This window comes from Cyprinodon tularosa, unplaced genomic scaffold, assembly GCF_016077235.1.
Source record: "Cyprinodon tularosa strain WSP-4 unplaced genomic scaffold, ASM1607723v1 ctg955, whole genome shotgun sequence".
NCBI classification, from domain to species: Eukaryota; Metazoa; Chordata; class Actinopteri; order Cyprinodontiformes; family Cyprinodontidae; genus Cyprinodon; species Cyprinodon tularosa.
Genome location: NW_024039735.1, coordinates 288,569 through 302,394, shown reverse-complemented (window position 1 = coordinate 302,394; position 13,826 = coordinate 288,569). Strand labels below are relative to the sequence as shown.

The following is a 13,826-nucleotide window of genomic DNA, read 5'->3' as shown; positions in this document are numbered from 1 at the left end:
GTCACAGACGTATTTCCGGTAGAGGTCACTGAGCGCTCCGTTGCTAATGTGAGGAAAATTAATCCTGAAATGGTTTCATAACTAAAGGAAGAAGGATCGATGTGGCTCCTTAGAAGATTCCTGTCGCCGGTGGTTAGAAGAGGTTGGTCTCCATGGTGATTTGATCCCCATGCAGCGGTCTGTAGTTCAGCTCCCTGAAGGTGGCTGGAGCTTTAGTAGGCCTGTTAAAATGCCTGAATGAAATGAATCCCGCGCTCTTTAATTCACTCTTATGTTTTTAGCAGCTGTTTAATTTGGGATCAAAGCAAACTAGCTCTCAATACTAAAAACGATTACGTCATATACAATGACAAACGTGAAGAAATAGAACTATGAAAATAGATTAAAGACATCTTTCTAGAAGGTATCATCGGTAAGGATCTTAGTTAAAAATCTATGGGTTTAAGAGAAAGTGAACATTTTAATAAATCAATCAGGATTAATCAGTTTGTTAAACTCAAAGATCAGATTATATTTCAGCTGCTGTGTGGAGATTAAAACCAGTTAATCTACACATTAAATTTACATTATAATAAAGGGCAGAGGAATCTATTAATAACACAGAAATTAATATTTCCAGTGAACATCAAAGAAAGGTAAGAAAAATAGAGAAAAAGATAAAACCTTTAAGGAGGAAATGTATAAAAATAAATAGATTATAATCCAAAGTTATAGACAGTCACAGTAAAATGAATTAATTTGTGGAACAGATTTAAAGCTGCAGGGTTAGTGATTGAATTAGGTCTGGAATATTTCTAAACTTTAATATATATTTAATCTATAGGCTGTAAATGACAGTAAATATCAGAGAGAAGCGACGCAGAGATGGAAAATGATCTAAAGTTCTTCTTTTATTGAGGATGTTTGTGTGAAATGTAAATGATTTGCAGGTCGCCATGCCGGGCGGCTGGGCTTCCTCCTCCAGCCGCGCTACGGTTCCCGTCCGGCCGACCTGGAGCTGCGTTACCTTCAGTGCACCTGCTGCTGGAGGAGCAGGGTTCCCGTGGCCGGCTTCGAGACCTTGAACGCCTCGCTCACCTCCCCGTCTGAAGCCCGTAAGGAGGAAGACGGCGGGAGTACGCTGGACGCCTGCTACACCTCGGAACAGCGGGACGCCATCCTGCAGCTCCTCAACAACGCCACCTCGGCGGAGCTGGCCGGGGTCAAGCTGCTGAGAGGCCGCAAGTCACTGAGCATCGTGGAGTACAGGACCAAACACGGACCTTTCCGAACTCTGGAGAGCGTGGTCAACGTTCCGCTGCTGAAGCACAAGAGCGCCGTCACCGTGTTTAACGCCATCCTGAACCCGGTGAGGAAGGAGAAGAAGGTCAGGGTCCAGCTGGCCAAGTTCATCCGGCCGGAGGTCGACCGGTCCTGGTTGGAGGTGAGATCCAGGCGTCTGAGGAGCAGAGCTTTATCTAGGATTAACCTTTAACACCTTTTGCTTCTCAACATGGATGCAGCTTTATAGGAGTTCTTCCATTTAGCCCCGTTTACCCCGGTACCCCTAAATAGAAATCAGTGGTTCTGCATCAATTCTGCCTGAATAGTTGATGTAGTTTTCTTCCTGTGTAAATGAGGCAGTCCCTGAAGGCATCACAGTTTTGCTAAAAGCTTTGGAGAACAAACGAGGATCAAGAAAAACATCAACAGATGAAGTTATGATATAAGGAGAGTTTTCCTTACAAACTGGGTAGAAGCTTATGGTGGAGCTCTGGTTCCCATCATGCTGCCCAGTTTAGGGCAGCGACCTGACTGGGCGTAGGTGGAGGAGGGGGCGGCACCGCCCTCATCCTGTAACGCAGAGGCGGCAGAAGATGCTGATGGCGACACAGAAAAGACGCCTCAGCTGCGGTCAGAAGCTGCCGGAGGTCGAACCGGGTCACAGCCAATCATCTCTGTTCACTGGATTGCTAATAGCCTGAAAAATTCAAGGCATCGGCCGCCATGTTGGTACTCCCCACTCCCACAGTGCAGTAAAATGCCTCCCTGTGCAGCATTTAGCTGCTAAAACCAGGAAGACGTTCCTCAGGTCATTTCCCAGTCAGTGGATGAACTAAGCAATAAATCCATTTTTTATTCTAAGTTAAAGTTAATCTACTGATGCTATGAAACAGTCAGTCTGTGTCAAACTGATGAATTTATCTTTATTTTAAAAGTCTGAAAATGAGAACATTGTGGTTGTTTGATGCTGTAGCGCACCGATTACATTCTGACCGGTCTAACTAGGGAGTACCAATATGGTGGCTGGTGACTCCATCCCGTACTACCGACGGGCAATCAGCAATCCAGTGAACAGAGGTCAGAGGTCAGAAGCAACATGCTTCCCTCACAGATGGAAAACGGTCCTCTGCTGGTAAACAGTCACAAGGAAGGATTCATTTTTAACCCAATTAACAGAAAACCTGGATTTTATTCTCTCATCCAATCAAGGAATAAATAAACAGACCCGATGTAGAGAAGGGGAACAGAAAGATGGAGCGAAAGGGAGCAGATCTAGAAGGAAACCTGTTGGCTGCAGAAACAAAGACTGTGTTAGAAAACCTGGACTAGATCCTTCCAAGTCCGTGAAAATAAGGAGACCGGAAGAGTTTGGGCTGTGAATTCGATCAGGTCTACCTTTCTGCGGGTTTTACCGCCGCTATGCTCTGTTGCTTAGCAACCGTGAAAGTTTACACATTACAAGTTTTATATATTTCTTTTTTATTAAGTGAACAAAGACTGATTTAATCAAGAGTGGAATAACGGTTCCAACCACCGGCAGCAGGAACCAATCAAATCAAATGTAATGATAGAAACCTTAGTCAGTTAAATAACCTGCTGCTGTCATTCTGCACATCTCTGATGTTGCTGCTATTTTCAATTACTGTAAAAATGTCCACAGCTGCATATTGGTTATTTATTCTCCAGTTTTATATTGTTAAAACACTTTACAGGATTTTATTGTTTATATTTTAACTCTTCACTATTATGTTATTCTTTATTCTATTGTGTGACCATTTTCAATAATCTTTCTGCTGCTGTAAATCTGCCCATTGTGGGACAATAAAGGGATTTTGTATACATTGTTAAGTAAATCTTAACAATGTATGTATAAAAAATATATCTGCAAAATTTCTGATATTCAACAACAAAAATTCTTAGTTAAGCAAATTGTGCAAAACAGCAATTCAAAAATTAAACTCGTATCAGATTTATAGAGAGGCTGTCAGAGTGGCTAACAGAGTGGCTAACAGAGAGGCTAACAGAGAGGCTGTCAGAGTGGCTAACAGAGTGGCTAACAGAGTGGCTAACAGAGAAGCTGTCAGACTGGTTAACAGAGAGGCTGTCAGAGTGGCTAACAGAGAGGCTAACAGAGATGCTGTCAGAATGGCTAACAGAGAGGCTAACAGAGTGGCTTATAGAGAGGCTGTCAGAATGGCTAACAGAGAGGCTAACAGAGTGGCTTATAGAGAGGCTGTCAGAGTGGCTAACAGAGAAGCTGTCAGACTGGCTAACAGAGTGGCTAACAGAGTGGCTTATAGAGAGGCTGTCAGAATGGCTAACAGAGAGGCTAACAGAGTGGCTTATAGAGAGGCTGTCAGAGTGGCTAACAGAGAAGCTGTCAGAGTGGCTAACAAAGAGGCTGTCAGAGTGGCTAACAGAGTGGCTAACAGAGATGCTGTCAGAATGGCTAACAGAGAGGCTAACAGAGTGGCTTATAGAGAGGCTGTCAGAGTGGCTAACAGAGAAGCTGTCAGACTGGCTAACAGAGTGGCTAACAGAGTGGCTAACAGAGGCCGTCAGAGTGGCTAACATAGAGGCTAACAGAGAGGCCGACAGAGTGGCTAACATAGAGGCTAACAGAGAGGCCGTCAGAGTGGCCAACAGAGAGTCTTTCACAGTGGCTAACAGAGTGGCTAACGTAGAGGCTAACAGAGACAGAGTGGCCAACAGAGTGGCTAACAGAGAGGCTGTCAGAGAGGCTAACAGAGAGTCTTTCACAGTGGCTAACAGAGAGGCTAACGTAGAGGCTAACAGAGTAGCTAACAGAGACAGAGAGGCTAAAAGAGGCTGTCAGAGTGGCTAACAGAGAGGCTGTCAGAGTGGCTGTCAGAGTGGCTAACAGAGAGGCTGTCAGAGTGGCTAACAGAGTGGCTAAAAGAGAGGCTGTCAGAGTGGCTAACAGAGTGGCTAAAAGAGAGGCTGTCAGAGTGGCTAACAGAGAGGCTAAAAGAGAGGCTGTCAGAGTGGCTAACAGAGAGGCTAACAGAGTGGCTAACAGAGAGGCTAACAGAGTGGCTAACAGAGAGGCTAACAGAGAGGCTAACAGAGAGGCTGTCAGAGTGGCTAACAGAGAAGCTGTCAGACTGGCTAACAGAGTGGCTAAAAGAGAGGCTGTCAGAGAGGCTAACAGAGAAGCTGTCAGAGAGGCTAACAGAGTGGCTGTCAGACTGGCTAACAGAGTGGCTGTCAGAGTGGCTAACAGAGAGGCTAACAGAGAAGCTGTCAGACTGGCTAACAGAGTGGCTGTCAGAGTGGCTAACAGAGAGGCTGTCAGAGTAGCTAACAGAGAGGCTGTCAGAGTGGCTAACAGAGTGGCTAACAGAGAGGCTAACAGAGAAGCTGTCAGACTGGCTAACAGAGAGGCTAACAGAGTGGCTTATAGAGAGGCTGTCAGAATGGCTAACAGAGTGGCTTATAGAGAGGCTGTCAGAATGGCTAACAGAGAGGCTAACAGAGTGGCTTATAGAGAGGCTGTCAGAGTGGCTAACAGAGAAGCTGTCAGACTGGCTAACAGAGTGGCTAACAGAGGCCGTCAGAGTGGCTAACAGAGAGGCCGTCAGAGTGGCCAACAGAGAGGCTAACAGAGAGTCTTTCACAGTGGCTAACGTAGAGGCTAACAGAGGCAGAGTGGCCAACAGAGTGGCTAACAGAGAGGCTAACAGAGAGTCTTTCACAGTGGCTAACAGAGAGGCTAACAGAGTGGCTAACGTAGAGGCTAACAGAGTAGCTAACAGAGACAGAGAGGCTAAAAGAGAGGCTGTCAGAGTGGCTAACAGAGGCTGTCAGAGTGGCTAACAGAGTGGCTAAAAGAGAGGCTGTCAGAGTGGCTAACAGAGAGGCTGTCAGAGTGGCTAACAGAGAGGCTAACAGAGTGGCTAACAGAGAGGCTAACAGAGTGGCTAACAGAGAGGCTAACAGAGTGGCTAACAGAGAAGCTGTCAGAGAGGCTATTTAGAGTGGCCAACAGAGAGGCTAACAGAGAGGCTAACAGAGAGGCTAACAGAGAGGCTAACAGAGTGGCTAACAGAGAGGCTAACAGAGAAGCTGTCAGACTGGCTAACAGAGAGGCTAACAGAGCAGCTGTCAGAATGGCTAACAGAGAGGCTAACAGAGTGGCTTATAGAGAGGCTGTCAGAATGGCTAACAGAGAGGCTAACAGAGTGGCTTATAGAGAGGCTGTCAGAGTGGCTAACAGAGAAGCTGTCAGACTGGCTAACAGAGTGGCTAACAGAGGCCGTCAGAGTGGCTAACATAGAGGCTAACAGAGAGGCCGTCAGAGAGGCTAACAGAGAGGCCGTCAGAGTGGCCAACAGAGGCTTTCACAGTGGCTAACGTAGAGGCTAACAGAGACAGAGTGGCCAACAGAGTGGCTAACAGAGAGGCTGTCAGAGAGGCTAACAGAGAGTCTTTCACAGTGGCTAACAGAGAGGCTAACAGAGTGGCTAACGTAGAGGCTAACAGAGTAGCTAACAGAGACAGAGAGGCTAAAAGAGAGGCTGTCAGAGTGGCTAACAGAGGCTGTCAGAGTGGCTAACATAGAGGCTAACAGAGAGGCTGTCAGAGTGGCTAACAGAGTGGCTAAAAGAGAGGCTGTCAGAGTGGCTAACAGAGTGGCTAAAAGAGAGGCTGTCAGAGTGGCTAACAGAGAGGCTGTCAGAGTGGCTAACAGAGAGGCTGTCAGAGTGGCTAACAGAGAGGCTAACAGAGTGGCTAACAGAGAGGCTAACAGAGTGGCTAACAGAGAGGCTGTCAGAGTGGCTAACAGAGAAGCTGTCAGACTGGCTAACAGAGTGGCTAACAGAGAAGCTGTCAGAGAAGCTGTCAGAGAGGCTAACAGAGTGGCTGTCAGAGAGGCTAACAGAGTGGCTGTCAGAGTGGCTAACAGAGAAGCTGTCAGACTGGCTAACAGAGTGGCTAACAGAGAAGCTGTCAGAGAAGCTGTCAGAGAGGCTAAAAGAGAGGCTGTCAGAGTGGCTAACAGAGAAGCTGTCAGACTGGCCAACAGAGTGGCTAAAAGAGAGGCTGTCAGAGTGGCTAACAGAGAGGCTAACAGAGAAGCTGTCAGAGAGGCTGTCAGAGTGGCTAACAGAGTGGCTAACAGAGAGGCTAACAGAGTGGCTAACAGAGAGGCTAATAGAGGCTGTCAGAGTGGCTAACAGAGAGGCTAACAGAGAGGCTAATAGAGTGGCTAACATAGAGGCTAACAGAGTGGCTAACAGAGAGGCTAACAGAGAGGCTGTCAGAGAGGCTGTCAGAGTGGCTAACAGAGAGGCTAACAGAGAGGCTAACAGCGTGGCTAACAGAGAGGCTAACAGAGTGGCTAACAGAGTGGCTAACAGAGAGGCTAACAGAGTGGCTAACAGAGAGGCTGTCAGAGTGGCTAACAGAGTGGCTAAAAGAGAGGCTGTCAGAGTGGCTAACAGAGTGACTAACAGAGAGGCTGTCAGAGTGGCTAACAGAGTGACTAACAGAGAGGCTAACAGAGTGGCTAACAGAGAGGCTAACAGAGTGGCTAACAGAGTGGCTAACAGAGTGGCTAACATAGAGGCTAACAGAGAGGCTGTCAGAGTGGCTAACAGAGTGGCTAAAAGAGAGGCTGTCAGAGTGGCTAACAGAGTGGCTAAAAGAGAGGCTGTCAGAGTGGCTAACAGAGTGGCTAAAAGAGAGGCTGTCAGAGTGGCTAACAGAGAGGCTGTCAGAGTGGCTAACAGAGAGGCTGTCAGAGTGGCTAACAGAGAGGCTAACAGAGTGGCTAACAGAGAGGCTAACAGAGTGGCTAACAGAGAGGCTGTCAGAGTGGCTAACAGAGAAGCTGTCAGACTGGCTAACAGAGTGGCTAACAGAGAAGCTGTCAGAGAAGCTGTCAGAGAGGCTAACAGAGTGGCTGTCAGAGTGGCTAACAGAGTGGCTAACAGAGTGGCTAACAGAGAGGCTAACAGAGAGGCTAATAGAGGCTGTCAGAGTGGCTAACAGAGAGGCTAACAGAGAGGCTAATAGAGTGGCTAACATAGAGGCTAACAGAGGGGCTAACAGAGAGGCTGTCAGAGAGGCTGTCAGAGTGGCTAAAAGAGAGGCTAACAGAGTGGCTAACAGAGAGGCTAACAGAGTGGCTAACAGAGTGGCTAACAGAGAGGCTAACATAGAGGCTAACAGAGAGGCTGTCAGAGTGGCTAACAGAGTGGCTAAAAGAGAGGCTGTCAGAGTGGCTAACAGAGAGGCTAACAGAGTGGCTAACAGAGAGGCTGTCAGAGTGGCTAACAGAGAAGCTGTCAGACTGGCTAACAGAGTGGCTGTCAGAGAAGCTGTCAGAGAGGCTAACAGAGTGGCTGTCAGAGTGGCTAACAGAGAAGCTGTCAGACTGGCTAACAGAGTTGCTAACAGAGAAGCTGTCAGAGAAGCTGTCAGAGAGGCTAAAAGAGAGGCTAACAGAGTGGCTAACAGAGTGGCTAACAGAGAGGCTAACAGAGAGGCTAATAGAGGCTGTCAGAGTGGCTAACAGAGAGGCTAACAGAGAGGCTAATAGAGTGGCTAACATAGAGGCTAACAGAGTGGCTAACAGAGAGGCTAACAGAGAGGCTGTCAGAGAGGCTGTCAGAGTGGCTAACAGAGAGGCTAACAGAGAGGCTAACAGAGTGGCTAACAGAGTGGCTAACAGAGTGGCTAACAGAGTGGCTAACAGAGAGGCTAACAGAGAGGCTAACAGAGTGGCTAACAGAGAGGCTGTCAGAGTGGCTAACAGAGAGGCTAACAGAGAGGCTAACAGAGTGGCTAACAGAGTGGCTAACAGAGTGGCTAACAGAGAGGCTGTCAGAGTGGCTAACAGAGAGGCTGTCAGAGTGGCTAACAGAGTGGCTAAAAGAGAGGCTGTCAGAGTGGCTAACAGAGTGACTAACAGAGAGGCTGTCAGAGTGGCTAACAGAGTGACTAACAGAGAGGCTAACAGAGTGGCTAACAGAGAGGCTAACAGAGTGGCTAACAGAGTGGCTAACAGAGAGGCTAACAGAGTGGCTAACAGAGGCTAAAAGAGAGGCTGTCAGAGTGGCTAACAGAGTGGCTAAAAGAGAGGCTGTCAGAGTGGCTAACAGAGTGGCTAAAAGAGAGGCTGTCAGAGTGGCTAACAGAGAGGCTGTCAGAGTGGCTAACAGAGAGGCTGTCAGAGTGGCTAACAGAGAGGCTAACAGAGTGGCTAACAGAGAGGCTAACAGAGTGGCTAACAGAGAGGCTGTCAGAGTGGCTAACAGAGAAGCTGTCAGACTGGCTAACAGAGTGGCTAACAGAGAAGCTGTCAGAGAAGCTGTCAGAGAGGCTAACAGAGTGGCTGTCAGAGTGGCTAACAGAGTGGCTAACAGAGTGGCTAACAGAGAGGCTAACAGAGAGGCTAATAGAGGCTGTCAGAGTGGCTAACAGAGAGGCTAACAGAGAGGCTAATAGAGTGGCTAACATAGAGGCTAACAGAGGGGCTAACAGAGAGGCTGTCAGAGAGGCTGTCAGAGTGGCTAAAAGAGAGGCTAACAGAGTGGCTAACAGAGAGGCTAACAGAGTGGCTAACAGAGAGGCTAACATAGAGGCTAACAGAGAGGCTGTCAGAGTGGCTAACAGAGTGGCTAAAAGAGAGGCTGTCAGAGTGGCTAACAGAGAGGCTAACAGAGTGGCTAACAGAGAGGCTGTCAGAGTGGCTAACAGAGAAGCTGTCAGACTGGCTAACAGAGTGGCTGTCAGAGAAGCTGTCAGAGAGGCTAACAGAGTGGCTGTCAGAGTGGCTAACAGAGAAGCTGTCAGACTGGCTAACAGAGTTGCTAACAGAGAAGCTGTCAGAGAAGCTGTCAGAGAGGCTAAAAGAGAGGCTAACAGAGTGGCTAACAGAGTGGCTAACAGAGAGGCTAACAGAGAGGCTAATAGAGGCTGTCAGAGTGGCTAACAGAGAGGCTAACAGAGAGGCTAATAGAGTGGCTAACATAGAGGCTAACAGAGTGGCTAACAGAGAGGCTAACAGAGAGGCTGTCAGAGAGGCTGTCAGAGTGGCTAACAGAGAGGCTAACAGAGAGGCTAATAGAGTGGCTAACATAGAGGCTAACAGAGGGGCTAACAGAGAGGCTGTCAGAGAGGCTGTCAGAGTGGCTAAAAGAGAGGCTAACAGAGTGGCTAACAGAGAGGCTAACAGAGTGGCTAACAGAGTGGCTAACAGAGAGGCTAACATAGAGGCTAACAGAGAGGCTGTCAGAGTGGCTAACAGAGTGGCTAAAAGAGAGGCTGTCAGAGTGGCTAACAGAGAGGCTAACAGAGTGGCTAACAGAGAGGCTGTCAGAGTGGCTAACAGAGAAGCTGTCAGACTGGCTAACAGAGTGGCTGTCAGAGAAGCTGTCAGAGAGGCTAACAGAGTGGCTGTCAGAGTGGCTAACAGAGAAGCTGTCAGACTGGCTAACAGAGTTGCTAACAGAGAAGCTGTCAGAGAAGCTGTCAGAGAGGCTAAAAGAGAGGCTAACAGAGTGGCTAACAGAGTGGCTAACAGAGAGGCTAACAGAGAGGCTAATAGAGGCTGTCAGAGTGGCTAACAGAGAGGCTAACAGAGAGGCTAATAGAGTGGCTAACATAGAGGCTAACAGAGTGGCTAACAGAGAGGCTAACAGAGAGGCTAACAGAGTGGCTAACAGAGAGGCTGTCAGAGTGGCTAACAGAGAGGCTAACAGAGAGGCTAACAGAGTGGCTAACAGAGTGGCTAACAGAGTGGCTAACAGAGAGGCTGTCAGAGTGGCTAACAGAGAGGCTGTCAGAGTGGCTAACAGAGTGGCTAAAAGAGAGGCTGTCAGAGTGGCTAACAGAGTGACTAACAGAGAGGCTGTCAGAGTGGCTAACAGAGTGACTAACAGAGAGGCTAACAGAGTGGCTAACAGAGAGGCTAACAGAGTGGCTAACAGAGTGGCTAACAGAGAGGCTAACAGAGTGGCTAACAGAGGCTAACAGAGAGGCTGTCAGAGTGGCTAACAGAGTGGCTAAAAGAGAGGCTGTCAGAGTGGCTAACAGAGTGGCTAAAAGAGAGGCTGTCAGAGTGGCTAACAGAGAGGCTGTCAGAGTGGCTAACAGAGAGGCTAACAGAGTGGCTAACAGAGAGGCTAACAGAGTGGCTAACAGAGAGGCTGTCAGAGTGGCTAACAGAGAAGCTGTCAGACTGGCTAACAGAGTGGCTAACAGAGAAGCTGTCAGAGAAGCTGTCAGAGAGGCTAACAGAGTGGCTGTCAGAGTGGCTTACAGAGAAGCTGTCAGACTGGCTAACAGAGTGGCTAACAGAGAAGCTGTCAGAGAAGCTGTCAGAGAGGCTAAAAGAGAGGCTGTCAGAGTGGCTAACAGAGAAGCTGTCAGACTGGCTAACAGAGTGGCTAAAAGAGAGGCTGTCAGAGTGGCTAACAGAGAGGCTAACAGAGAAGCTGTCAGAGAGGCTGTCAGAGTGGCTAACAGAGTGGCTAACAGAGTGGCTAACAGAGAGGCTAATAGAGGCTGTCAGATTGGCTAACAGAGAGGCTAACAGAGAGGCTAATAGAGTGGCTAACATAGAGGCTAACAGAGTGGCTAACAGAGAGGCTAACAGAGAGGCTGTCAGAGTGGCTAACAGAGAGGCTAACAGAGAGGCTAACAGAGTGGCTAACAGAGTGGCTAACAGAGAGGCTAATAGAGGCTGTCAGAGTGGCTAACAGAGAGGCTGTCAGAGTGGCTAACAGAGTGGCTAAAAGAGAGGCTGTCAGAGTGGCTAACAGAGTGGCTAAAAGAGAGGCTGTCAGAGTGGCTAACAGAGAGGCTGTCAGAGTGGCTAACAGAGAGGCTGTCAGAGTGGCTAACAGAGAGGCTAACAGAGAGGCTGTCAGAGTGGCTAACAGAGAAGCTGTCAGACTGGCTAACAGAGTGGCTAACAGAGAAGCTGTCAGAGAAGCTGTCAGAGAGGCTAACAGAGTGGCTGTCAGAGTGGCTAACAGAGAAGCTGTCAGACTGGCTAACAGAGTGGCTAAAAGAGAGGCTGTCAGAGTGGCTAACAGAGAGGCTAACAGAGAAGCTGTCAGAGAGGCTGTCAGAGTGGCTAACAGAGTGGCTAACAGAGAGGCTAACAGAGAGGCTAATAGAGGCTGTCAGAGTGGCTAACAGAGAGGCTAATAGAGTGGCTAACAGAGTGGCTAACAGAGTGGCTAACAGAGAGGCTAACAGAGTGGCTAACAGAGTGGCTAACAGAGAGGCTAACAGAGAGGCTAACAGAGAGGCTAACAGAGTGGCTAACAGAGAGGCTAACAGAGAGGCTAACAGAGAGGCTAACAGAGTGGCTAACAGAGAGGCTAACAGAGAGGCTAACAGAGTGGCTAACAGAGAGGCTAACAGAGTGGCTAACAGAGTGGCTAACAGAGTGGCTAACAGAGAGGCTAACAGAGAGGCTAACAGAGTGGCTAACAGAGAGGCTAACAGAGTGGCTAACAGAGTGGCTAACAGAGTGGCTAACAGAGAGGCTAACAGAGAGGCTAACAGAGAGGCTAACAGAGTGGCTAACAGAGTGGCCACTGGCTATAATGAATATAGACTAGAAAGGAGTTAGGAATCCTTCTTTATGGTCAGATAAAAAGTTAATAGTGATTTTAGATCAACTCACATTTAGCAGAGAAGAAGTCAAAGGCAGCTTAACGCTGGTCTCCCACGGTTACCTGTGTGTGTACAGGCGGCGGCGTCCGTCATCTCAATCGTATGTGGGACCAATAAGATCGCCTGGGCCCATGTGGACCGTGGGATGAACGTCCTAGAATGGCAGCAGATGGACTGTCCTCATTTCTTCAAAGGATCCTACATGGCTTCTTCATACCTGAGTGACGTGAGTCAGCAGCTCTTCAGACCACCTGACGGTTCTTCATCCGTCTGACTGGGAATCCATTTCCTTTTCTGCCCTCAGGTGTCCTCGGTGGTGTCGGCCCTCCCATCAGCAGATTTCTACCTGATAGAGAAGCCGTCCATCTCTGTGCAGAACACAGCTCTGTTTCCTGTCATGGCTCACATGAGGACAGTGGAGGCCATGCTGTTCGCTCTGCTGGAGCCCAGAGTCTCCCCACCGGAGCCCAATATTCCTCCCAGGTCAGAAAACTGCCTTCAGATACTTCTTTTAAACCGCAGTCCTCTAATGTGTCCATAGTAAACAATCCAAAAATCATTTAATCATAAAATAAACCCTAAATAGAATCCCTGCTCTGGGACATAAAGAAATATGGCGCCATCTGCTGGGAGGCCAGTGAAACGAGATGGTCCCATTAGCTGCAGCTGTTTCATGGTTGTCATGCTTCACGGTCATTCTAATGCTACGTTCACACCAGAAGCAGCAGGTTCACATGCAGAGTCCCTGGTTGACGCCCACAAGGCGCAGCAGCAGGAGCAGCGGCGCCTCATGAGCGTCTGAGGAGGTGGGAAAATGTAACTTTAGCAGCTGGACGCGCCTCATCAACCAATCAGAAGCTAATCTGGGATATGGCAGGGAGTCAGACGCAGCACTGCTGATGCAGAGCGCTATGATCACTCCTCTGAAACAGTTTATTAACGCCTAAATTAACTTCAAATGTAGAAACCTGCCGGCAGAATATGTTGGCTTTTATTATCCTGCTGCCTGCAGTTTGTAGCTAATTTCTATAGTAGATTGATCTCACATAGAGTCACTGACTGTTCTTTCTTTGGACCAACCAATGGAACCAGAGGCCCCCTGGATAAAACATTATCTGCATAAAGTTTTACTGCAAAGCACCTTTGGTGGAATCGTTTTCTGTTAGTTGTATCGACAGCCATGTTGATTCCCCCGCTCCTCTCCAGGGTCCTCAACATGATGAGGGTCGCCGTGGGACGCCACTTTGGCCTGATGGTGGGGGAGTCCAGGACCAGCGGCGCTCAGACGGTGCGGCAGCTGATGACGGAGTCGGTGACGCAGAAGTTTCCCCGGATAAACTTCCCCCAGGAGCTTCTGGCCAAATACAGGAACTCCTTCCAGCTGGGCAGCAGGAGAGGAGGGGAGGAGCTATGTGACGCGCTGCTGCAGGCCGTAGCGTTCTACGAGCTGCTCGCCCAGCCCTCCTGCTAGCTGCAGGATACCCACCTGCTTCCAGGCGCTTTGCTCCGCCTCCGGATGGCTTCAGGACACGTTTAAACTGAATATGTTAAAAATAGTTTTATTTACCATTATTTGCATAAACATGATTAAAGGCTGTAAAGTTCTGTTCGACTGATGAGGCTGAATAAAAGAACCAAGTTCAGAGGTTTTCCTGAAATCTCAGGCCAGGAAGTGGATGCTAGATAAGGAGAGTTCCAGATGTGCCGCATTCGAGCGCTCCCAGATGTGCCGCATTCGGGCGCTCCCAGATGTGCCGCATCCGGGCGCTGCCAGATGTGCTGCATTCGGGCGCTCCCAGATGTGCCGCATTCGGGCGCTCCCAGATGTGCCGCATCCGGGCGCTGCCAGATGTGCTGCATTCGGGCGCTCCCAGATGTGCTGCATCCGGGCGCTGCCAGATGTGCTG

General features: G+C 48.8%; 1 protein-coding gene across 1 annotated transcript; it reads left to right on the top strand.

Annotated features, from left to right (window-relative positions):
- tefm (transcription elongation factor, mitochondrial) lies at positions 1-13,562 on the top strand. Its single transcript, XM_038275359.1, has 5 exons — positions 1-142; positions 930-1,423; positions 11,996-12,145; positions 12,224-12,402; positions 13,126-13,562. The coding sequence occupies exons 1-5, from the start codon at positions 100-102 to the stop codon at positions 13,388-13,390; spliced, it is 1,131 nt and encodes a 376-aa protein (XP_038131287.1). The 5' UTR covers positions 1-99; the 3' UTR covers positions 13,391-13,562.
- The last annotated feature ends 264 nt before the right edge of the window (positions 13,563-13,826 follow it).